This window comes from Medicago sativa, chromosome 1, assembly GCF_051527215.1.
Source record: "Medicago sativa cultivar Bolivia chromosome 1, Bolivia_mono, whole genome shotgun sequence".
NCBI lineage: Eukaryota > Viridiplantae > Streptophyta > Magnoliopsida > Fabales > Fabaceae > Medicago > Medicago sativa.
In genome coordinates this window covers 2,829,079-2,852,427 of record NC_140749.1, presented here as the reverse complement: position 1 = coordinate 2,852,427, position 23,349 = coordinate 2,829,079, and the positions used below count along the sequence as shown (strand labels likewise).

The 23,349-nt window shown below is 33.4% G+C and overlaps 2 protein-coding genes, 1 long non-coding RNA gene and 2 other non-coding genes across 5 annotated transcripts; 1 reads left to right on the top strand and 4 right to left on the bottom strand.

Annotated features, from left to right (window-relative positions):
* Positions 1-1,223: 1,223 nt before the first annotated feature.
* LOC146951730 (small nucleolar RNA Z279/snoR105/snoR108) lies at positions 1,224-1,336 on the bottom strand. The gene has a single exon (XR_015025296.1). It is a non-coding gene; the product is annotated as a small nucleolar RNA Z279/snoR105/snoR108 (small nucleolar RNA).
* A 5,893-nt stretch (positions 1,337-7,229) lies between these two features.
* TLP1 (THAUMATIN-LIKE PROTEIN 1) lies at positions 7,230-9,750 on the top strand. The gene is made up of 3 exons (XM_085754602.1): positions 7,230-7,385; positions 7,515-8,211; positions 9,048-9,750. Exons 1-3 carry the CDS (start codon positions 7,319-7,321, stop codon positions 9,259-9,261), a joined length of 978 nt encoding a protein of 325 aa, XP_085610728.1. The 5' UTR covers positions 7,230-7,318; the 3' UTR covers positions 9,262-9,750.
* Positions 9,751-11,144: 1,394 nt separating this feature from the next.
* On the bottom strand, positions 11,145-11,228 carry TRNAL-CAA (transfer RNA leucine (anticodon CAA)). The gene has a single exon. It is a non-coding gene; the product is annotated as a tRNA-Leu (tRNA).
* A 2,880-nt stretch (positions 11,229-14,108) lies between these two features.
* On the bottom strand, positions 14,109-19,476 carry SHD (Chaperone protein htpG family protein). The gene is made up of 15 exons (XM_085754591.1): positions 19,353-19,476; positions 19,042-19,162; positions 18,794-18,947; positions 18,308-18,388; positions 17,851-17,962; positions 17,634-17,760; positions 17,392-17,530; positions 16,676-16,796; positions 16,352-16,548; positions 16,041-16,256; positions 15,780-15,945; positions 15,499-15,637; positions 15,252-15,402; positions 14,743-15,147; positions 14,109-14,648 (listed from the first exon to the last, which is right to left on the bottom strand). The coding sequence occupies exons 1-15, from the start codon at positions 19,417-19,419 to the stop codon at positions 14,388-14,390; spliced, it is 2,457 nt and encodes an 818-aa protein (XP_085610717.1). The 5' UTR covers positions 19,420-19,476; the 3' UTR covers positions 14,109-14,387.
* A 2,902-nt stretch (positions 19,477-22,378) lies between these two features.
* Positions 22,379-22,922, bottom strand: LOC146951726 (uncharacterized). The gene is made up of 2 exons (XR_015031557.1): positions 22,680-22,922; positions 22,379-22,600 (listed from the first exon to the last, which is right to left on the bottom strand). It is a non-coding gene; the product is annotated as an uncharacterized LOC146951726 (long non-coding RNA).
* Between the last annotated feature and the right edge of the window lie 427 nt (positions 22,923-23,349).

Genomic DNA, 23,349 nt, shown 5'->3' with positions numbered 1-23,349 from the left:
AATAAGTACAAAACTATGACAGCTCAGACAAGATTCAAAACGGACAGTAATTCAGAAATGCAGTGCAGCCGACTTGAGGTCGGAATATCGGCACTGTCTGACTGTGAAGGAGCGTCTAAGCCACATACCAGGGCAAACAAACCCTTTAGTCCCTTAGCCTCGACTAGTGACAACTATTCCATTACACCAAAAAGTGACACATAGCTTCAAAGCCATGAGAGTTTACGCTAGACGCTTTACCCAAAGCAGACAATACCTCAGGAAAAAAAGAAGTTGCAGCGGACTAGTGATTCCCCTGCATCTGCAGTTTATATTTACTTCAAACTGTATCGTTAAAGTCAATTAGTTGCTCCTTTAATCCTTTATTTGAGTTCCTTAAATGACCTCTCACATTCTGTAATTGGAATTTTCGCAATGTTTCACATTTTAATTTATGGTGTATTTCTTTTATAGGGCTCCCAAAGAGCGTCTTTTCTGGGACACACTAGGACGTAGCATCTCCAAATTAAGCATCATTGATGGTTTTATCACTGGCATGGTTCCTAGCAAGAATAAACTATCTATGCTGGCATTAATTTGAAGTAGCCAATACAATTTTGTTTCATTCATTGTCTGAAAAAAAAACATTCAGTTACTTAAAAATGAGATTTTACAATCAGAAGGAGTGAAAAATCTGGTTTCTACTGATACAAAGGAGTTGATAAGTTTTGTTGAGGCTGATAAAAGGTTTTCACTTGTTCATAACATCATAAGTTTTTTAATGGATATATATATTTTGTTTTCTCTTATGTTAATCCATTTGGACATATTGCTTGCTTCGCAATATGGCTATATGATTGTTGTGGTGTGGTTTTGATACAAGTGTTGATTGGTAAGGAAATCATGGAGAGAATTTTGAGCCTTATTATTGGTTGTAGCAACTCAATTATGAAGTATCAACAAGTGTTTTTCTATACTTGTGTATTTTTACATGGATATGTTTGTTTAAAACCCAACAAAAGGGTCTGAGTGAGAAAATGGTACATACATGCATCTCTCACACAGTCGGCAATAATTCTTAAGAATATTCTATATGTCATATGGGTCTCTGTTTGTCACATAAGTATTTTTGTAACAGTCGGTCAAAGATTACACTTTAAAATTTGATGTACATAAAATGAAAAAATACAACATTAATTAATTAAAAAAATTAAGACTTGATTAACCCATGGGATTTGGGCATAGGGCTCAGAGATTGATAAAAGGAGAGTGCCCAATTGTCGTCGTAACCAGGCTTTGGGGCGAACACCCAACTCGCATTATTTTTTGTGCGAACTCTGACCACTCATCATATCCCGTTTCTGCCTGAAGGATCATGTTTTTCTAGTTCCATAATCTTCTCTTCTTATAGCATCCTAATATTTCCTATATATCACAATATTACTCGATGTGGGACTATTTTATAACGTGACACACACAGACATTGTTTGGCAATGATCCTAATATATATATAACATTGACACTTGTCAGAGGACTTGGATTATTAGCAATAGTCTAAAAGCATGAGGCTGTTTGTTCAATTAAAATTGAAATTACTATAATTCATGTATTTTGAAGAGAGTCAAAAGGACAATAAAATTAGAGCCTTCAATCATATTCACAGTCCATGTATTTTGAAGAGTCATAAGACAACTAGAGGCTGCTGGCTGTCCATGGATTTTTTTTTGTGTGACTAACTTTCTTGATAATCACCTAATTCCTATGAAAAATTTAAATCGAAGCTAGGTTGAATGATTCCAACTAGAAAGTGGGAAGTTCAATCTAACTTGAACACTAGACTGATAGACTCAGCAGCAACTCAAATGATGGACCAAAACATTATACAATCGCTCCTTATCTGCCAAATTAATGAAAAAACCATTGTTCACAAATTTATAATGGATAGTCTAAATTTAAACCAATATAAGTTCGGTTTACTACTCCAATCATAAGAACGTGTGATCTATAATGTATGTAGTCAAAAGTGGTCTTTAAATACATTTCAGATTTTTAAAATGCATTAATCTTTAAACTTGCGAGTTGAGAATCAAAACAGTCAAATACAAGATAGGTGAATCTTTCTTAAGTCTGCTAAGGTTCACGCATATAACGGGAGTGTTTATGTTTTATAGTACCACTAACTAGAGCAAGCAGCTATGTACACGGATGCACATTTTGAGGCAATGTCACATGTGTGAATAAGGAAAACAGAAAACACCACGAGATGGGAAGAAACGGATCAAACATAGGGTGCCACATACACTCGGCAACTAGACATTTAGAGTGAGCAGTATAAAAGAGAAAAGAAGAAAAAGATTGGTATACTCCAATTTACAAAATGAATAACATATATAGTCTGTTATTTTATTTTTTACAAATGAGTATCCATTTTGATTGGCTCATGAAAAATAAATGAGTCATGATCATTTTTTTATTGGTTGATATAAAATAAATGTGTCATAATCCATTTTGATCAGATTATAAAGATAACCCTAATCCCATATTCTCGTTAGTATATAGTGTGCGGCAGCTGCTCATCTCTCTTGACATCCTCTTCAACTAAAAAAATGAAGCTTATTACAGTTTTCATGATGATGATCTTCTTTTTGGCATATGCTTGTTCTTCTGTTGATGAGTCTCCAACAATAACACTCTCTGAATTTGAATCATATCCAACACTTTCAAAAACATCCGTTGATAAATTGTTTCATGATTGGATGTTGGAGCATAAACGGACATATTCAAGCAGCGACGAGATAAAGAAACGTCAAGAACTATTCAAGAAGAAATTGGAACATGTTAAGGAGTTTAACAAAGGCAATTTTTTATCCATCCAGTTTTCATTTTCAATTCAATAATCGATGAGATGATGAGTTGTATGTAGTATTTTAAATATCTTTATCTTTCTCGGGAATGAATTTCACAGGTAATCACAGTTACAAAAGGTATTTTCAATGAAAGAAGATCGTCACATAGCATGTTTCTGATCTACAAAATAAACTCGAAACAATGATTGATTGCTTTTGCTTTGTTATGGAAAAAAATAATTAATTCCTTTTATTTATTTTTGTGTTTCTTATTTCTCATTGGATGGTTACCGAAAAAAGATAGATGGTGTAGTAGGTTTTTTTTACAATATACAGTTGCTACCTATTTACTAACAAATCAAGAGATATAACGCAGTCAAAAGTTCCATCATATAATTCATCTATATAAAAACAACTACTATTTGGAAAAAAGTGTCCTTTAAATAAGCTTTAGATCTTTAAAATGCAGTAATCTCCAAGAAAGAAAAAATAAGATCAATCCCCTTTTGAACTATTGATAGAATTTGGCACAAAGAGGCGAAAGACCACGGGAAGAACTCGAAACACCAATTGCCAACGATGACAGGAGATTAAGGAGGTGTATACACCAAAAAATTATTAGCCAAAAACAAACAGATACGAGATAGGCAAATCTTTCTTGAGTCCACTAAGGTTCACGCAGATAGTTGGAGTGTCAGAACCAGTCAAAAACGCATGGAACTTGAAAATTCAACATTTTGCTCGTGTTCCATGTTTAAAGTGCCACAACCAAAGCGGCAATCTTCACGAGTGCATGTTTTGAGGCAATGTAACATGCGTTAAAAAGTAAAACGTCGCGAAATGTGAGGAAACAGACCAAATGTAGGGTGCCATGTACACTCGGCAACAATACATTTAGTGTGACCAAGATAAAAGAGAGAAGAAAAAGATTGGTATACTCCAATTTACAATATGAATAAACAACATAGTCTGTTATGTAATTCTTATCTATACAAAAATCATGAAGCCATGGTATCCAATTGAAATTTGATATTGTAAATTTTGCTCCTGTTATGTCCTATAGCATCTGTTCATAATAAAATAAAAGTAGCATCCAACAAAATCAATTGCTCCCCGTTTCAAGAAAATCCTCACTTCCTTCTATTACAAGTCTTCTCTTTTATCTTGATTTTCGTTAAATCCCCATTTTGTCCTATTTAATACATTTTTATTTTTTGCAAATCAAACGTACCCTTTGAGAACAAATGGGGATTTAACGAAAATGACATTTTTTTTGTTTAATATAAACACAATTTCCTGAATGTTGGTATTTTTTTATCATCAGATCATATACCACATCATTTAAAAGATATAAAATCATTTTTTTAGTTCAAAAGTATGATGGAAGGACCAAAATTGTAAGATAGGGGGAGTAAAATTGCAACTAATTCAACAACAAAAACTGATATGTTCAACAATAGATCCATCAATTACATGACATGACTAACTTATTAGCAATAGAAATTTGCAGATTTGAGCAATCAAATGAAGTAGCACAAATCACAAGAGTTATCCCATGCAAGACAATTGACAACAATTTTAAAAACATATTGTTAAGATTTACAAGCGCGTCCATCACCTTCTTCTACGTTGTTGGGGTGGCGGCAGCAGCAGCAGCAGGTATAGGAGTCCAAACCAACCCAAAATGATTTTCAAAAGATGTCCTAGTGCGAACACTCAACACAGCATCTTGAATTTCATTAAAAGTATGAGCATAACTCAAAAATCCTCTCTCATATTCCCTAGATCTACCCCGGTTAGCCACACAGCATAATCTGTTAAGGGCTGCCTGAACGTGAGGAGGAATTCGATAAAACTTGAGGATTGTGCTGTGTCATAACGAAGATCAAGATAATGAAATCTTGATTGACTAGCTTCCAATGTTCACTCCCATCGTGGAGGAAATAATTGTGTTCACTTCATAACTTAGTTTTAAAGAGAAACGGATTGGTTTAATAATTAAACCAATCTGTTTTAAATTATTTCTCTAAAAATAATTAATTAATAATTACTAATTTACTTATTAATAACTACAAATTGAAATCAGCTATCCTAAGCAGCCTTTCTCTTATCTTAAAGACTTTCATTGTCACCATCAAATGACTTCAACAGTAATATGTTTCACCCCCTTATTTTCTGTTTCATCCTATCATTCTATTTCTTGCAGCTACACAAACAGAATTAAAGGCTCTTTGAAACTAATACTGCGTGGGAATTAACTAATTTACCTCTGAAAAGAATGTTATAGCATGCCATGTAGGTGGGTTTATAAAATTAAATATTAAATAGAAAGCAATGTGAAATTTAACTAGATCGATTGCCAAAGCCAAGGCTACACTCAATTAAGTAATAGGTGTAGCCTCTCACAAACTAATATTGATCTATTAATTCGTTAGTTATCATTTTCGGTTTTTACTGCTACATGTTCCCAATTCTGTATAAGGCCATTCAATTTTTCTGATTTGGCTCTACATAAAGTTGTTCTTCTAATTCTCTTCCAATTAGATAATTGAAACAAATGCACTTGTATTCTACTATTGATTTTTCTCCAATAATTAGACCCTTCAATGATAGTTACTACTACAATTCATGTATTTTGATTTGAAGAGTCATAAGCAAATTGGAGGCTGCTTGCAGTCAAAGTTAGAACCATATAACTGTATGCTGATAGAACAATACCCCAATCAAATCAAGTCTGTAAAAATGGTGGCGGCTTATGATATACTCCCTCCGTCCCGGAATAACTGACCCATTTTCTAAAAAAAAGTGTCCCAAAATAACTGACCCATTTCAATTTTCAATACAACTTTCATCATTCCCAATACAATATAACACTAAATAATACTACTTTTATCATTCCCAATACAATATATTCCACTTTCCCCTTTATTTATACAATTTTCTTAATCTGTGTGAAAAACCAAAGTAAGTCAATTATACCGGGACGGAGGTAGTACTACTACTATAGTTAGTAGATAATTATAATTCAAATGCCACACTATTAATTATTTTCATAAGATGAATTACTCATTTATAAACATCAGTGGTTGTTTTCTTGTGTGACTAATTTTTAGAGAAACTACCTAATTTCTATGAAATTTTAATTAATTGCAGTGGAAGAATAGTTTGAATTTTTCCAACCAGAAAGTGGGAAGTTGAGGCTAATTTGACCAATACATGAATACATTATACAATTGTAAAAAATGTCAAAACTAGTGTTTACAAGTCTAACACAAAAATACATAAAATAAGTTTGTGTTTATTAATACTATGGTCTAACACTAAACATAAACTAATAATAATAATGGATGATATGATATAGAGCATATCTATCTATATCAATATGGTCCAAATCGTGTCAAAATTGCATAAGTTGCCAAATAAGACTCTCTTTTTCTTATCCATTTGGTATATATATCTCCCCAGAAAAGGTTACACTTGCTGGCAACTAAGCAACAACAGTAGTAAACAAGTTGATGTCGAGGAAGACAGCAGACATAACAAAATTCAGTTGAAATTTAAGCACACTTTTGTTCCTTTACACGTTGAGTTAATTTGACTAAATTTGTTGATAAACATTATTAAAGTATTTAAAACTATGCATGTATGATGATTATGAATTATTCAGAATAACAATTTTCTTGAAATTAAGTTTTGTGGTTCAAATTTAAAATTTCATTCACTTAACTTTTATGGTTATAATTTATATACGGAAAAATGAAGTTGAGGTTGCTGAAATTAGTACTAAAATTTCATTCAAACTTGCATGATAATTTAGTAAAAAGTTAATAATGGTGGGTGATTATAGACCATTGCAAACAATTCTGAAATTGAAAATTCAATGAAATTATCGATGAATGAGACTTAGATTGCTTTTGAAGAACTATGATTAATTTATCTAACATCCATAGAAAACTAGTGACATAAATAAATTTTAAAATTGTATCCATAAATTAATTTTTACTTCATTTATAAATTTATTTATTCATGTGTCTAATTTTCACCATTAGGTATTGGTTAAATTAACCAAATTTTTTAGAAAAGCCTTATTATCACTATTATTTTATATAATAGGAAATTGAATGAGATTATAAGAAATTACTTGCATAATTTAACCAAATTTTTTATTTCTTTTGGGACATAATGCTTATAGTACACTCCCAAGTTCATGATTGGGCTCCCCTATACAAGAATTGTCATTTTGTAAAATTAAAGAAAAGAAAAGTAACGTTCAACGTTATTTTGGTCAGATGCTGTCTCCCAAATGAAAAAACCACGTTATAACCAACGTGTCCTATAAAGTATTCCTTATTCCCTTTCACTTCCAACTTTCTCTATAAATACCTTTATGCTCCTCATTTCATCAAATCTCATAACTCTCTCCACTTTTATACAAAGAAAAAACTTTCATAACTTATTCTCCCATTTCTTTTTCTCATATCTTACATATACATATGGATCACCACCACCAAGTACTATCAATTTTTTCATTCTTATTAGCACTTCATCTATCAATTTCAGGTAATTTTACAATTCAATTAAACAAAATTACCAAAAACAAACATTTAATAGTTCATAATATTTCGATAATATTTTGTTGACTAAATTTTCTCTTATATCTAATTAATTTTGTGAATATGTCATATGCAGGTGTAATTTCAACAACATTCACATTTGTTAACAAATGTGACTACACAGTGTGGCCAGGGATTCTTTCAAATGCTGGGGTCCCAACACTTCCAACCACAGGCTTTGTTCTCCAAACCGGCGAAACCACCACTGTCACCGCACCAGCCTCATGGGGCGGCCGTTTCTGGGGCAGAACTCTTTGCTCCCAAGACACTGATGGAAAATTCTCATGTGTAACCGGCGATTGTGGCTCCGGAAAGGTTGAATGCTCTGGCAACGGAGCCACACCGCCGGCAACTTTAGCCGAATTCACATTAGACGGCTCTGGTGGGCTTGACTTCTTCGATGTTAGTCTTGTTGACGGTTACAATGTGCCTATGCTAGTCGCCCCTCAGGGCGGCTCTGGCGATAATTGCACTACCACGGGATGTATCAGTGATCTCAACGGCGCGTGTCCTTCGGAGCTTAGAGTGATGAGTGTGGATGGGAAAGACGGTGTCGCGTGTAAGAGCGCATGCGAAGCTTTTAATTCACCGGAGTATTGCTGCAGCGGCGCGTATGGGACACCAGACACTTGCAAACCTTCTACTTATTCTCAATTGTTTAAGAACGCCTGCCCACGTGCATATAGCTATGCTTATGATGATAAGACCAGCACTTTCACTTGTGCAAATGCAGTAGATTATACTATCACATTTTGTTCTTCTCCAACCACAAGGTTAGTTACTTTATTTTTACTTCTCCTCAAAATAATAACCGTAAAAAATTTACCATTGTGCACCTATTGAATATAATCAATCTTACCGGTAAATCTTAACTAATATGATGATTCAACCCCTTATGAACCAATAGTTCGGAGTTTGATTCGATTAGATTGGGTAATGTATACAAGTGTTCTTTGTTTAGTAAAGTAGATCAAACCAAGTGATTAATGAATTTTGTCAAATAATAAATTGTTCAATGAACTCGGGTTCGATTAATGGGTGAAACAATTTTTTATCCGTTATAATTTACCTCGCGACCGAACTCTAAATTACTTTACAGCAGAACAATTTTTCTATGAATCGGAGGGTTAATAGAACTAAAAAAGAATAACGATTTAATAGATGTTTACTTTTTAGCCACCATGATTGGTGGGTAATCAATTTCAATAGAAATTGATGCAAAGGGAAACCATGTTTGCAATTGCAAGCAATCTAGTAGGTGAAGCAACATAATGGCCGGCAGAAATAGTTATGAATGTCACCAAATCCAAAATATCCAATGTGATAGGTCTCCTTGGTCAGGTACTAGGGACCATATCTAGAACCAAATTATATTGATTGATGTACATTGGATTCGCAAAATATGGGTGGCACACATGCCAAGGGTTATCGTTACACAACACTATTGGTAATATGTCTACATCAAAATAAGTTACCAAAAAGTGTGATGAACTTTATGACCGTTAGGAAAATTACATTGTGACTCTTATTTTACATGTGATATTGTTATGTCTATTGTTGCATTTTGATTTTTTTTAGATTTTTGATCATTTTTCTATTGTATTTTCAGTCAAAAGGCAACACAAGGGCAAGACACAAAACAAGAAAGTTCTTCTAACTCTGCCTCACCTCAGCTTAGCAATGACAATACAATGGTGTATGAAGGTGGTATTGATCAAAGTGAAATTTCACAAGCCATGTGCACCCATGTGCTCCAATCACAAACTATTGCGTGCATTATTAGCATCACTATGGTCCTTTGGCGGTTGTGCCAACTCTTCTAATGAGATCTTCATTCTTAGGGCATTTTCTCCTGTAGTTAGGACCATAATCATCCAATATGACCACACATTCACGTTTATTGGTCCAAATGTGGGACCCTCTTTAAAATTAGTTTGACTTATTAGCATGACATGAACCATGTGTGAGTTAAGTATGGCTCATGGATTTGGCCTTATTGACTAGGACATGACTCATTTCAAAGGAAAGGTCCTACAACCCTTGACATTTTGTCCTAAAAAACCTTTGTGCAGGAGGCCAAGCTACCACCATACATTTATTTATTTATACATGTAGCAATATAGGTGACGATGTAGTTAGGGAAATTGACTTTTCTACTACTAAAATTATTCTAGTTATAATAATTTTTTTTCCCCAGATTATAGATCACTAGGCATACTATTATTGAATTCTTTGTATTGAGAGGGGTGGGATTCATTTATTGGTTGGAGAATGTAATATTTGGCTACAATAAGGAAATGAATGTTCGTGTATATTATTATTGTCAAATTTTTTTTTAACGGATTATTATATATTGTGTTCTCTCTTCAATCAAACATTTTTAAACATTTTTTTTTCTCATAAAATCTAGTGCAATATTGTGCTGGTGGGGTCTTCCATATTTTATCCTACCATAACTTGATTTTTTTTGTTAACTTATCACGAGCTAAAGTCTAATCAAAGATTGATTCATGTGCAATTTAAACATGAATTCTTTTAACGATTTGATATTAACTGAACTCATTAAACAACAATTTGATGTTTAATTTTATGTTGAAACTTCGGTTTGAATTAATTCTTTGCAATAAGAATATTGTATTTGATTTCTTAAAAAAAACTAAAACATTGTTTATGGTTGAATATTTACGCTTGACGACGGCCATCAAGGTTCACTTAGTAATAGAATTGGGAATGTGATATTGAAGAATACTTTGATGAGATGTTAAGAGATTTTCTTTCAACTCATGTGTCGCAATCCACACCATTAAAACCTATTTTCAATTTCTTTATTTTTTTTTTAACTTTAAATTTTTAAAGGCCTAGATGTCAATGGTCTCTCATTTCACAAGATCAAGTCTCGTGAAAACCTGTATGAATGAAAAAGCATAGTACATACCACAGAAGCTAACTAGAGCAACATATATTCTTTATTAAACATGGATATTGAAAATACGGAGGTCTCTCTCTTATTTGGGTTAAATTTTGGAGATTTAAAGAAAGAGTTTTAGTTGCCTTATGCTTGGAACAATTCTAATGAAGTATTAACTCAAGAGGTAATAAGTTATTCATATAATCTTAAGGAACGAAATTCAATCCACTCAAAGATAAGCGTAAAATGATCAGACCCGTATATAAGTTTTTGGATATTATCTTATTTTTCAAGTTAAGAAATGCTAAAAGAGGAATAAAATAAATGAAATGAAAGGACGAAGCCGAAAGAAAAAAAATAATAAACTATAAATAAAAAACTACATGAAGTGGATCTATTTATCAAATATTTCTAACAAGATATTTCTTTTTTTATTGAAGAGGCAAAAATCTAACAAGATATTTCTAATACAATAAACCATCCAGTATGTTGATCTTAGCAGTATTATTATTATCTTTGATTTTTTTAACTTGGATAAAAACAAAATTATTTTTCATTGAAAAATTTAGATGTACAAGTATTAATTACCTTAACCAAAATTATTAGAAGTTATTTTTCTGCAGTCTTGGCATTTGATTTATTGCCAGACTTTCGTTAATGAAATTGTTTTTAACGTCAAAAAAAAAAGACATAAAATTTTCTTATAAAAATCTATTTATTAGCACAAGAAAAGTTGAACTCTGGGAATGGTAATAATGGGAATGGTAATAATTTAGGAGAAATTAAACAATAAAAAAATGTCAGAAGTGGGATTTGAACCCACGCCCTCTCTCGAAGACCAGAACTTGAGTCTGGCGCCTTAGACCACTCGGCCATCCTGACTTTGTTGAAATACATTTCCCATATAAGATATTAGTATACTAAAGTATTAATTGATAGTAGTTTAGTAGTAGTATTTATTTTAACAAATTTACTTTGAAAATTTGTTTCTTCCTTGCTTTCATGTATTCGCTTTATCCTGTAAATAAATATATTTTAACTTTTGTACCAGAAAGAAAAAATTAAACTCATATTTCTGTAACCTAGTTTTATAATACTTACAAAAACTTTTAATTTTATTACTACTAGTGTTTATAAGATATATTTATAATTGCCAATTATGCATCGAATTATATGTTTTATGAATATTGATATTATTCATCGTCTAGTGAACTTAAAAAAAAAACTTATCAATCACACATTCCCCTACAAAAAATATCAATCACACACAAATAATCAAGTTTATCATAAGCTACATCTTTATTTCCTTTCCTCCATGTTCCAACTTAATCTTGCTTTGAAGAGTCACATACATTTACTTGGGTTTCATTTAAGAAGAACACTTACATTATGATTGTTCATATGAAAATTTTGGGCATGTGTGGTGGTGGAGTATTTCATGGCTCGACACTACTATTCAAAAAACCTCAAAATTGAAAAATTACAGGATCACCTTAACATATGATGCTCCCATTTCTTCAACTTGATCAGCCTGGCCTATTATCTCATCATAAATCCAAGACTTTCACTCAATTGGATTGGCTTATTGTGTTCATAAATGATTGGTTTAATGTGTCCACAAATCATTTTCATCTTAACAATTTGTCTTTTTGTTCCAAGCTTATGTTGCTATAGGAGTCTTGTTTCTCTCTACTTGTTAGATCACATGTTTATCAGTTATCACAGCAATTCCTTTACATCACAAGCCAGATTAGATTTTCTCTAACACTACTTTTAATCAGACCATTTTGTTCCTTCGTAGGCTTCTGATGAGATTTTTAAGGCTTCATCAAATTTCATAATCTGGGTTGGACCTTTATTTGGTTAATCTTTCCAACTAGAGAACGCTTCCTTTTGATGGATTGCGACAAGAACTCAGTTCAAAGATGGTATATTTGAGGGAATTGATCTGATCAAACGTAGACTCTTTTTTAGGCTTCAATGTTCAATAAGCATTTACAGAGGTACTTACAAATCATCCACAAAAGAGATCTTCACAACGGCAGTCGGAGTTGAACTCGCGAACTTACGGTGAGTCAACTCCTTATCAACTGAGTCAACCTTCATTGACAACATAGGTTCCCTTTGTGATAGTCGTACGGTTAGTCATTGCTTATTGTTTCTCATTTCAAGAAGTATATTAACAAGTTATATATTGTGCATAACCTCATGATTAGCATAGTCAAAGCAATTAATATATACTTTTTAGGTAATCATGTTATTGATGTAACATATTCACCATGTTAATAGTCGGAGAATCTTGCTTGCCAACTTCAGTGGGGTCTTTCTTCCCAAGTCCTAACCATTTTTTTTTCCATCCTTCAAGCTCAAATCCGAGACATTGGTCAAGGGATTTGGGTATACTTTATTCAAACATAAAAAAAATGTATGATAAAAAGCAAGAAAATAAAAGAATAATAAAACAAATAGATAAAATCGTATGTAATTTGAATTGAAGAAAACAAAAGTGAGAGAAATGAGAATAGGGAAGAAAATATAATATTTATACCCTTACAATTTTGGTAGCTATGAATTACAGTTATGTGTGACATTTTCTTTTCTTTTTGAATATCTAACTTTTTTCGTTCTGTTTTTAATATGCAACGAAAAATCAGCAAGAGATTATTCACCACCTCCTCCTTCTGCAATTGGGTTTGAAACAGGAACAGGGGAGATGCCAATGATAGTTAACAGTCCTCCAAGTCCCACTCTTACCCCTTATTATTTATTTTTACTTTGATTATGCTAATATTCTCTTTGCAATATCAAGAATACAAAATTAAAAGTCTCTTATGTCACCAATTAAACCTCAAGACAGCAGGTACCAAACCTCAATGTTAAACGATTAGAAATTTGCAATCAGAATTTCATGGACTAACCTACACCAAAAGGAAACCTTTTAAGCATGGATTGTGATCATTATCTATTTAAGGACTGGTATAGCGAAATATAGAAAGTAGTGTTTGCTTTGCTTGGCTTTGAATCCTAGTAATATGGTTGGTACTTGTACTATAGCCACCAAAGCCAACTTTAAGGGTGTTTCAAGCATTGTAGGCCTTGCTATTTTTGATTCGCAATTATGTTGTCTGGTATAATCATTCGGTTGTTTAAGAACACTACAAAGTAGCTAGTGTAATCAAATAGTTTAATGGCTGCATTGGGAGATATAAAAGTGGAAGTTTTAAATTGAAGCAAATTGAAGCAAACCAGTGGTGATCAAAAAAGATTGTAGAAGATCACAATCACAATCCAATGTTGAATGAATAATGAGAATCAAGACATAAGGGCAACTATGCCACGACAGTGATCCGCTCTATGATCCCATGCCTATGCCTAACCAGTGGTTTGAATCTCAACAGTGAAGAAACTGAAACGTTTGACTGATGAATAAGATTTGACAATCACAGACAAAACGACAAGCTCAAAGTGAATCAAGTATAGATTTTTTTAATAAGTATACATCCACACTAAACAATTTCTTGAAGTCTTATGCGGGATAATGATATCTAAGCTATGAGAATTAGAGAGAAATTCTGCCAAAATTGAGGACAGTAGTAATTCTATGTATACTGCCAATATTGCTTTTCGTATTGCGGTGTTGTGTTCATCAATCAAGCATGATAGATGTTTTATAGCTGGGTGATTAAACACAATGTTTATCAAATTTGGTTTTGCAATGCATTTTAAATGTTGGTTACCATTCGAGGCAATAAAAGCTGATCATTTATCCTCTCAAAAAAAAAAAAAAACTGATCATTTATAAAGTGGATGGAATTGCTGCTACACTATTTTTGACAAAAATTAAGGAAGCATAACAGAAATAGTATTTCTTAATATCTTAAGACTAATGACTGTGCTAAGGCAAAATTCCAACGGATGGGTCCTTTAACTTAGGAAACTAAAACTCATGACAGGGAACTTTTACAAATGTGTCTCAAAGCTGAACCAAGAAATAACTGCAACCGACAGCAACATGAGTAAAAAAGAGGATGTCATGCAAATCTACAACTCGTCCTTGACATCACCATCGTCATTTACCTCATCAGCTTCGTTTGAAGCAGGCGCTTCTTCTTTTGTTTCACTTTCAACCTCAACTTCAGTCTCATCTTCCTCCTCAACTGTTGCATCAGGACTGATGTCTAAGCTAGTCTTCACTGAATCATAAATTCTAGAAGCAAAATCCTTGGGATCATTCAACAAGAAACCACTTTCGAAAAGTGCAGTCTGGTACATCAGCTGTGCCGTTTGCTTCACACTCTCATCCTGAAAAGTAAGCCAATTGAGTAAACCAAAAAGCCCAACTATGTTGAAGACATAAAATAAGGGCAACATACAAAAGTTCAAATTTAGAATGTACCTCGGGGTTCTTAACTACTCTCTCCCGGAGTTCCTTGATGATAGGGTGTCTAGGATTGATCTCAAGAACCCTCTTGCCGCGCATGTATGCTTGCTTTTTAGCATCTGACAAAGTTTGAGACTGCATAATTCTCTCCATGTTTGCACTCCAACCAAATTTTGATGTCACCACTACACAAGGAGTGTTATCCAATCGGTTGGATATCTTCACATCATCGACATTGTCATTTGCAAGGGAATTTTTCCACCACTTAGTTAGATCCTTGAAGGATTCCTTTAGTTCCTTGTCTTTAGAATCCTTCCCGAGTTTCAGACCCTCCTTGGACACATTTTGGAACTTCTTATCTTCATAATCCATCAGGTATTGCATCAAGTATTCATCAACTGGGTCAGTGAAGAAAATAACCTGTAGCATATATTTTAAAAAAAATACACTTAGAAGATGTCAAAATAAATACAATTTCTGGAAACAAGACTTCGCATAAAAATCAAAACGCTTCTAAGTTGCACCTCAAAGTTTTTCTTCTTCAGACGCTCAAGGAATGGTGAATTTTCCAGTTGTTCTTTGCTGGTTCCAGTTATGTAAAAGATATCCTTCTGTCCAGCTTTCATTCTAGATATGTACTGATCAAGAGATGTCAATTTACCCTCAGACTTGGTGCTGTAAATAAGTTCCAAGAATCAGCTACATTGTTAACTGATGAAATGGGGAAATGACACTCCTATAAGAGTTAAATAACAAGGAAAGAAGTAGTACGTTTCAAATCTGAGCAGTTTTGATAAACGATTTCTGTTGGTGGCATCCTCAATGATACCAAGTTTAATGGATTTTCCAAACTCATTCCAGAACTTGGTGTATTGACCTCTCTTCTCATCAACATCAGAGGATGTCTCTTCTGCATCAAAAGTTAAATTGGTAGAAGCGAAAAGTCAGTGAAGGGAATTCAGGAAACCGCTCGCTTACAATTGAAAAGGGATGAGAAACCATAAAAGAATTAGGATTCTTGCATATAAAACCCAACAGTCATTACACCATACCTTTCTTTTCTTTGTCAGTGGACTCGTCAGGGTCCTCTTCGGCAAGCTTACGGATCATATCAAGGGCTTTCCTAATAAGTTTCTTTTTTATTGTTTTCAGACTGCTGTGTTGTTGAAGCATTTCTCGTGATACATTCAATGGCAAAGTGTCAGAATCAACAAGGCCCTGTTCCCAATGCCAAAAAGAACATTTGTTAAGAAAAACTACTCTGATCTTCATAACATATACGCATGTAAAATAGCACAGCAAATCAAACTTACAGTCAAAAAGCTCAAATACTTGGGCAACAATTCATCAAATTCATCTGAAATGAACACTCGTCTAACATACAACTTCAGGTTGGATTTGTTTGAATTGTAATAACTCTCGTACAAGTCCTGAGGTGCTTTAGGTGGCACATAAAGGACTGCTTTGAACTCGACATCACCTTCAGCAGTAAAGTGGCTCCATGATAAAGGTTTGTCATCACTAAAATCCTGCAAAACACAAATCCCCAACATTACAAGTATTATCAAGTGGATATCTTTATATGTTCCGTTGGGTATCACATAAATAGTGATGGCAATATTACCTTGGCAAGAGAGTGGTAGAATTTTGTGTACTCTTCCTCTGTAACCTCCTTTGGATTCCTCAGCCATATAGCCTTCACATCATTTAAGAGTTCCCACTCGTAAGTCGTTTCCTTCACTGTCTTTGTTTTAGGCTTTTTTTCTTCATCTTCATCTTTATCAGCATCTTCATCTTCACTTTCCTCCTTGGGGCTTTCAGCTGATTGAAGAGTAAAATATGGTACGAAAGACAACTTAAATTTCTACAGATATATCAATTTTAATATAGAACAAAACACAGAATCTTGAAAAATGAAGATCCAACTGAATCCTTAAATTATACATACTTGTATCCTCTTCCTCAGAAGACTCGTCGTCTTCATCAGCGGGAACCTCCACATCAACCTCTTTGCTTCCCCAGATATAGATAGGGAAGTTAATAAATTCAGAGTATCTCTTCACCAATTCCTGTGAAAAACAGAAGTTATTAAACCAGATTTAGCAATAGACCAATTGTATATTGGATAGATAATGTAAAAGAATATATATTAAAACAGATTTCTCTTTTTTTTTTTTTTCTGCCATCTTTTAAACTTCAAGAAACATAGTTAGGCGAGTGCTGGTTTTGTAAACCAATCACCCTGTGATAATTTAATTTAACCCATAAGAGTTTACCTTCTAAGGTATGCATACTCCATAGAAACACTACCCCCTACTTATTATTGTATACTATATTGTATATCTACTCAATTAAAATCAACAACATGTTCAATCACTTCGAAAACACATGCCTTATGCACGCACGCCAGAGAGTTAAAGAAGCTATAAGACACCACAAATTTGATTTATAACCTTCAAGAACACCTATATTCTTAAGCATGAACAAAGTGTAGGTAGTATCACTTGCTATACATGTAAAGTGAAAATTGTTGACATCTAGGTTAAACTAAATGATACCCATGGAGTGAAAAATAAGAACTATGTTTATTAAAATAGAAATAAAACACGTGTGATTTTAAAATCAAGCAACTGGTTATAATAAAAGTGATAGTTTGGGGCATACTTTGAGCTTATACTCTTCCACGTACTCGCTGGCCTCTTCTTTGAGGTGTATTTTAATCTCTGTTCCACGTCCTAGTGGTTCATTCCATGTATCTTCTGAAATTGCAAATGCTCCATCAGCTTTAGATTCCCATACATACCTGAAAGTCAGATCATTTCCAAAATCAATAGGCTGGCATAATATTTCCGAAAACATCCACAACATACCAATCAGAAAAGCAATTTCAACTCTAAAACACTCACTGTTTGTCATCATTATGCTTGCTAATAACTTCAACATAGTCAGCAACAAGATACACAGAGTAGAAACCAACTCCAAATTGCCCAATTAGATTGAGATCACCACTTGTCTGCATTTTCTCAACAAATGCTGCAAGCAAACGTAGTTCCAATTAAAATCCTTCACACCAGATCACAACCAGCAAACATTTCAGCTAAGAGCCCAAAACTATATACATACCTGAAGTTCCAGATTTTGCTATGGTACCCAAATTCTTTACCAAATCCTCCTTTGTCATACCAATACCTCTGTCTCTAATAGATAGGATTTTCTTTTCCTTATCTAACTTAATCTGCATCAGTAAGTAACAAGATATAGACCTTTTTTAGATAAACAAATTAATTAAACTTATAGCATAAAGTCAAACTGTTTTCACATAAGCTATAAGTGGTTTTCATAAGCTAACATGGAAAACTTATGGAAACAAGCTGAAAACATATAAGCGGTTTAAATAAGCTATCCCAAATAGTTTTACAAGTTAAGCCAATAGATAAGTTCATATAAGCCAGTCCAAAAATAAACCCATTAAAACAGCATTAAAACACCATCATTCTTTGGTCCTTATCATTAAAAAACCTACAGAGACAAACTAATTAACTAAATGAAAATAGAATAATAATAATTAAAGTATACAAACCTGGATTTCAAGCTTGGCGTTGTCACCTTCACCCAAAATGTCTTTATCAGTGAGGGATAGGAACCTAATCTTGTCCAATGCCTACAATATAGAACTTATTTGTGATCAATACAAGTTCAATTTCATGTACAAATTATAAATGCAAGGATTTTCGAAGTATATGTTTGGTTCCACTTTGGGAGGAGCCAAAATTGATTCTAAAAGCGTAGAATTGATTTACATGTATGGTTGGTTTCTCTCTAATATAATTGATTTTGCCTTCAAAATCAATTCTAACTTGAAGTTAGAATGTAAAGCTTTGGTTTCTAAAACTAATTTTTAGACTATGTATACAAACATTAATTACTCTACATTCAACTCACTTTATGCCATAATCAATTTTACCTAATCAATTTTTGTCACCGCAGAACTAAACACACACCGATTCAAAACTCAAAACGCACATAATGAGCATATATGTATACACGTAAAAGAGAATGAGCTTACATCAGAAGCATTTGAAATCAGTTCCCTGAGGAAAATATCCTTATTACTGTAAAGTGAATTGATGATAATATCCATAAGCCTTGAAACTTCAGCTTGAAACTCAAACTTCTCCGCATTACTGCGAAGGGATCTCTTCGAAATGGACTCCGATTCCCTTCATTCACACACATTTCAATCTCAAAATCACAAATCAATACAGAAAAACATAGAAACATAGATCGAAATTCAAATCAGAGAGAAATCGATACCTCTTGACAACATCTGAATCGGTTGAAAGTCCATGAGGAACAGCACCGAGTTTTTCTTCCACCTTTGGTGGATCTACTACTTCATCGGAATTACCTTCCGCATTCGCTTGAAATTTTTGACCTAACAAACAAATTTTCATTTAGTAAACGAAATCCACCATTGAAATGAAATGTGCGTAAAAATTATTCATAACAAATTTTCGATGCGTAAACGAAATTGAACTATGAACGAACAATGAAATGTGCAGAGAAATTATACATAACAAACTTTCGATTCGTAAACGAAATTGAAGAATGAAGAATGAACGAACCTTGATCTGCGAGAAGAAGAAGAAGAGAGAGAAGAAGAAGAGTGGAAGGAATCGTCCACTTCCTCATTGCAATGACAGTGTAAACAATTTCGAGAAGGTTCTAAGAGAACGTTTGGTTTAGAATGAAGATTTCGTTACTTCACTTCTTGAATATATATACTCTCTCTTTGTTACTGGAATTTTCCTTGCTGGGACGAAGAATGGGAGCGGTTGGATTTGCCAGCATGGATGATCTGACGGTGAAGGATGGGTTAAGTGCAACGTGGCGTTGATTAATTGGTTTGATCTAGTTGCTTCGACGTGGAGATGTTAAGTGAGTTAAGTGTCACTATGTAATGGATGGACCCACATGGACGACTCAGAATTTCCAAGTCCACCATTGCCGTTTGTGATACTTCTGCTTATGTGACAAGGATGATATTCATTGGCTATATTTTTTGCTTTCTACGTGGAATGATCCAATTAGTTATAGTCAACGAGATTTAATTAAGGTGTAATGTAATTTGATTTTCGAGACTATTGTGCCCAACGTTTTTTATTTGAGATTGGGAGTCGGTTTCTTAACTTAAGTTTTTTTTGGACCCACATGGACGACTCAGAATTTCCAAGTCCACCATTGCCGTTTGTGATACTTCTGCTTATGTGACAAGGATGATATTCATTGGCTATATTTTTTGCTTTCTACGTGGAATGATCCAATTAGTTATAGTCAACGAGATTTAATTAAGGTGTAATGTAATTTGATTTTCGAGACTATTGTGCCCAACGTTTTTTATTTGAGATTGGGAGTCGGTTTCTTAACTTAAGTTTTTTTTATACTTGTTTTGGTGTCTTCTCTAACAAACTGATGATTGAATGGCGGTGGTATCTGAATGAGTGCTGGAATTTGGCGGAGTTGTGGTGATGAGAAGGTGATGTGTTGTTAGTGATTTATGCATGTGTGATGATTTTTTGGAGTGGCTTTGGTCTGAGTAGCGGGTGATAGATGTTTGGATTTTGTTTTTGCGGTCATTCACAATGAAGTTCTGAGGTTTTGTATCAACTTTTGGTTTATGTTAGTTTGTGGGGGCTTAACTTGGTTTTGGAGTTGGTTTCGTTTTGGAGACTTGTTTTTATTGGTATGTACAATTTATGCATTTCATTTTGGATATTCCGCCTATATATGACGCCCTTTGTTTGTAGTTTACTAGTGTAACGTCCCGTGCCAAGCACAGGATACATTTTATTTAAATTTTTTTAATGGATTTTACACATAAATAAGTTTTTTAGTTATTATTTGATTTTTTTAGTTTGATTTCATTCCAGAATTTTGACATTATGTAGTACTTTATCCTCATATTTAAAATTGAAAGAATAAATCATCGTTTATTGAGAATTAAAAAGTTAAAATTTATAAAGATATAATTATTTTTGTGAGAATGATAAAATAGTGGGTTAAACTACAATTATGCTTAAAATATAAAAACACTATGAATAATTAATATATTATGGGAGTTCTCTTTTTTCACTCGTCTCTCTCAAACACAAAACCCTAGCCGCCGTCCACTACTTTCCATGTTGTGTCCTCTCCTTCAAGGTCATAATTTAGTTGTCGTGTGAGTGGTGTGGTGCCTTCACTGTTGCACCACTTCACAGATGAGGATAGAGTCGATTTGGTGCCCACGTTGCCGCCGGTCGATTTGGCCTCGTTCATAGTCACTGGTGCTGCACCCCGTGACTTGTTTCACAACACGGTCTCGTCGTTCTCACTTGGTGGTTCGAGGTCTTAGGGCAGGTCTTTTGACAAAAAGAAGGTATATTTTGGGTCAAGATTGCTTTGGTGGTCTTGAGTTACATATCTGGCCTAGAAGGTAGAAATAAAAAACGGTCTTTAATTTTTATATATATTATAGAATTTATGTAAAGTTTAAGACACAAGTAAATTGTAAATTAATATGAAAATTGAAATATTTTTTTATTGAAGGGTCAATACATGGAACAATATTGATTTATTCAATTGAAAATAGTAATTCCATTGTCAATGACATGGACCTTATTTTGGTACGTTAAGAACAAACATGGAACATTGACATAATGGACAAACAACTTGAACGCGATAAAACAAAGTCACTTGAAGACACTATTTCTCTATCTTCACAATCTTTTTAACCGGTTGAACAATTGCGTCAGTTGTTCCACAATCTTCATTTGTTGGTAAAATTCTCTTCTTAGGAGGTGCAAATGATTCACAATCCAATTCAATAACACCTTTCGAGTCCATAGATGATGGAGTTGTGGGACTTGTTTCAGAAAACTTGTCCATTAAGTCCTTTAATAAAAAATATGTCAATTTATAGTAAAATAAGTATATATTATAATCACAACTGTCATTTACTTTTCTTCCAAAAAATCAAATAGAATAAACTTCAAATAGTTATTAAATACCATGACAACATTGTCTTTCTCGAGACAAACTGTCTTCGAAGCATACCGGCTATGAATTGCACGTTCAACCAAATCATCCTATTTGTTTAAACATGCACACAAACAATAAAAATTACAATTTTGTATTACATTAAGGAAACTAATGTCCACAAAAATTGTTTCAAACAATTAGAGTGTTATGATACCTCGAGTGTCTCAATTTTTTTAAACTTTAAAAGGATGTTTGGATCGTTGCTAAGCTTCATAACACGATAACAATAGCTAGTCTCATACCTAGAGTTGAATCTAACACTCACGTCAACCTTAAATAATAACTCGGTACCAACCAATTGTGCAATCTCATTGGGTAAATCATGAGATGGATCACCCTGCCAAAATATCATAGAAATAAAAGTATCATATATTTGTTATTATTATTTGTGTACAATTATACATTTTCAAAGTAAATATTAGAGCTTTGTATTATAAAATAAGTTGAAAAAATACATATGACAATATTGTTGGACTCAATAATGTCAGAACATGATTTATTAAGCAATCCAGAAACATCTCGATCAAATAAAACAAAAAGTGCACTTTCGCTGTTATCAACCACTCGAATCTTGATTTTGAACGTGCATCAAACAGTTGGATGTGTTAATAACAAACTTAAGGATATCGCTTTACGCTGATTAAAAATCTCAACAAATTTAAGTTAGCATATACTTAGGTGTGACATGCACAACTTGACGATCACACTTTTTGTTGCATGAGCAAGCGGTGCACCACCATCCATCCCCATCAATAATCTCACTTATTGTTCCCAAGACAATAAAAGATGAGCCCTGCATCACCATACAAAATAACATTATACTAAAAGACGTACAAACTTTATCAAAATAGATCGCTAATAAAACAAAAAACCTTATTAACATTCTTCAACTTCTTGATAGTGGTCCTAGGAGTAAGTTTGAGAAACTCCTCATTTACAGGCATGCGAGAAGAATCTGGTAACTGGATCAATCCCGATGCAGGAGAATTTGTATTTGCTCTAAGAAAGCTGTAATAAAAAATATTTGTCAATAATATTATAATTTAATAAATATGTTATATTAAAAATTATATATATACATTTTCCTTAGTTCCTTTGTTTCATCAATTTCAGGATCGAAGGTGATTCTAGTGGAAGAAAATGCATTTTGCAATGCAGGTTTACCTATCATTAAGATACAAAAATATATCATTCAAGTAAAAATAGACACACACACACACACACACACACGTATAAACAAACAATTACAATTGCGAGTAATAAATTATCACCTTGAAACAATTTATTTTTGCCAACATAATGGCTGCAACAACATTTTGAGATTCACAGGACGATAGAAAAGAGTTCAGTTCCTCAACATACTCTCCAAAAAGAGTACATTTAAAACGATGGGAAATGATAGTTTTTTATTTTTGTAGTCTTAAACAAACCAAGCACGAACAACCCTTACAACCAATGTCCACGATTGTTTTCTTGGCGAAACATCAGAGATGAAGTCGTGTTTCGTAGACATTTTTCTTCGCATAGAAAAAATTACAGAAA

Bases quoted from the DNA above. Each gene is read 5' to 3' on its own strand.
- TLP1 (XM_085754602.1), top strand. From the start codon at position 7,319: ATGGATCACCACCACCAAGTACTATCAATTTTTTCATTCTTATTAGCA. The intron at 7,386-7,514 runs GTAATTTTACAA...TGTCATATGCAG, and splicing joins ACTTCATCTATCAATTTCAG to GTGTAATTTCAACAACATTC. The intron at 8,212-9,047 runs GTTAGTTACTTT...TTGTATTTTCAG, and splicing joins TGTTCTTCTCCAACCACAAG to TCAAAAGGCAACACAAGGGC.
- SHD (XM_085754591.1), bottom strand. From the start codon at position 19,419: ATGAGGAAGTGGACGATTCCTTCCACTCTTCTTCTTCTCTCTCTTCTT. The intron at 16,549-16,675 runs GTATGTATAATT...CTCTTCAATCAG, and splicing joins TTCTGAGGAAGAGGATACAA to CTGAAAGCCCCAAGGAGGAA. The intron at 15,148-15,251 runs GTGCAACTTAGA...TATATGCTACAG, and splicing joins TGAAGAAGAAAAACTTTGAG to GTTATTTTCTTCACTGACCC.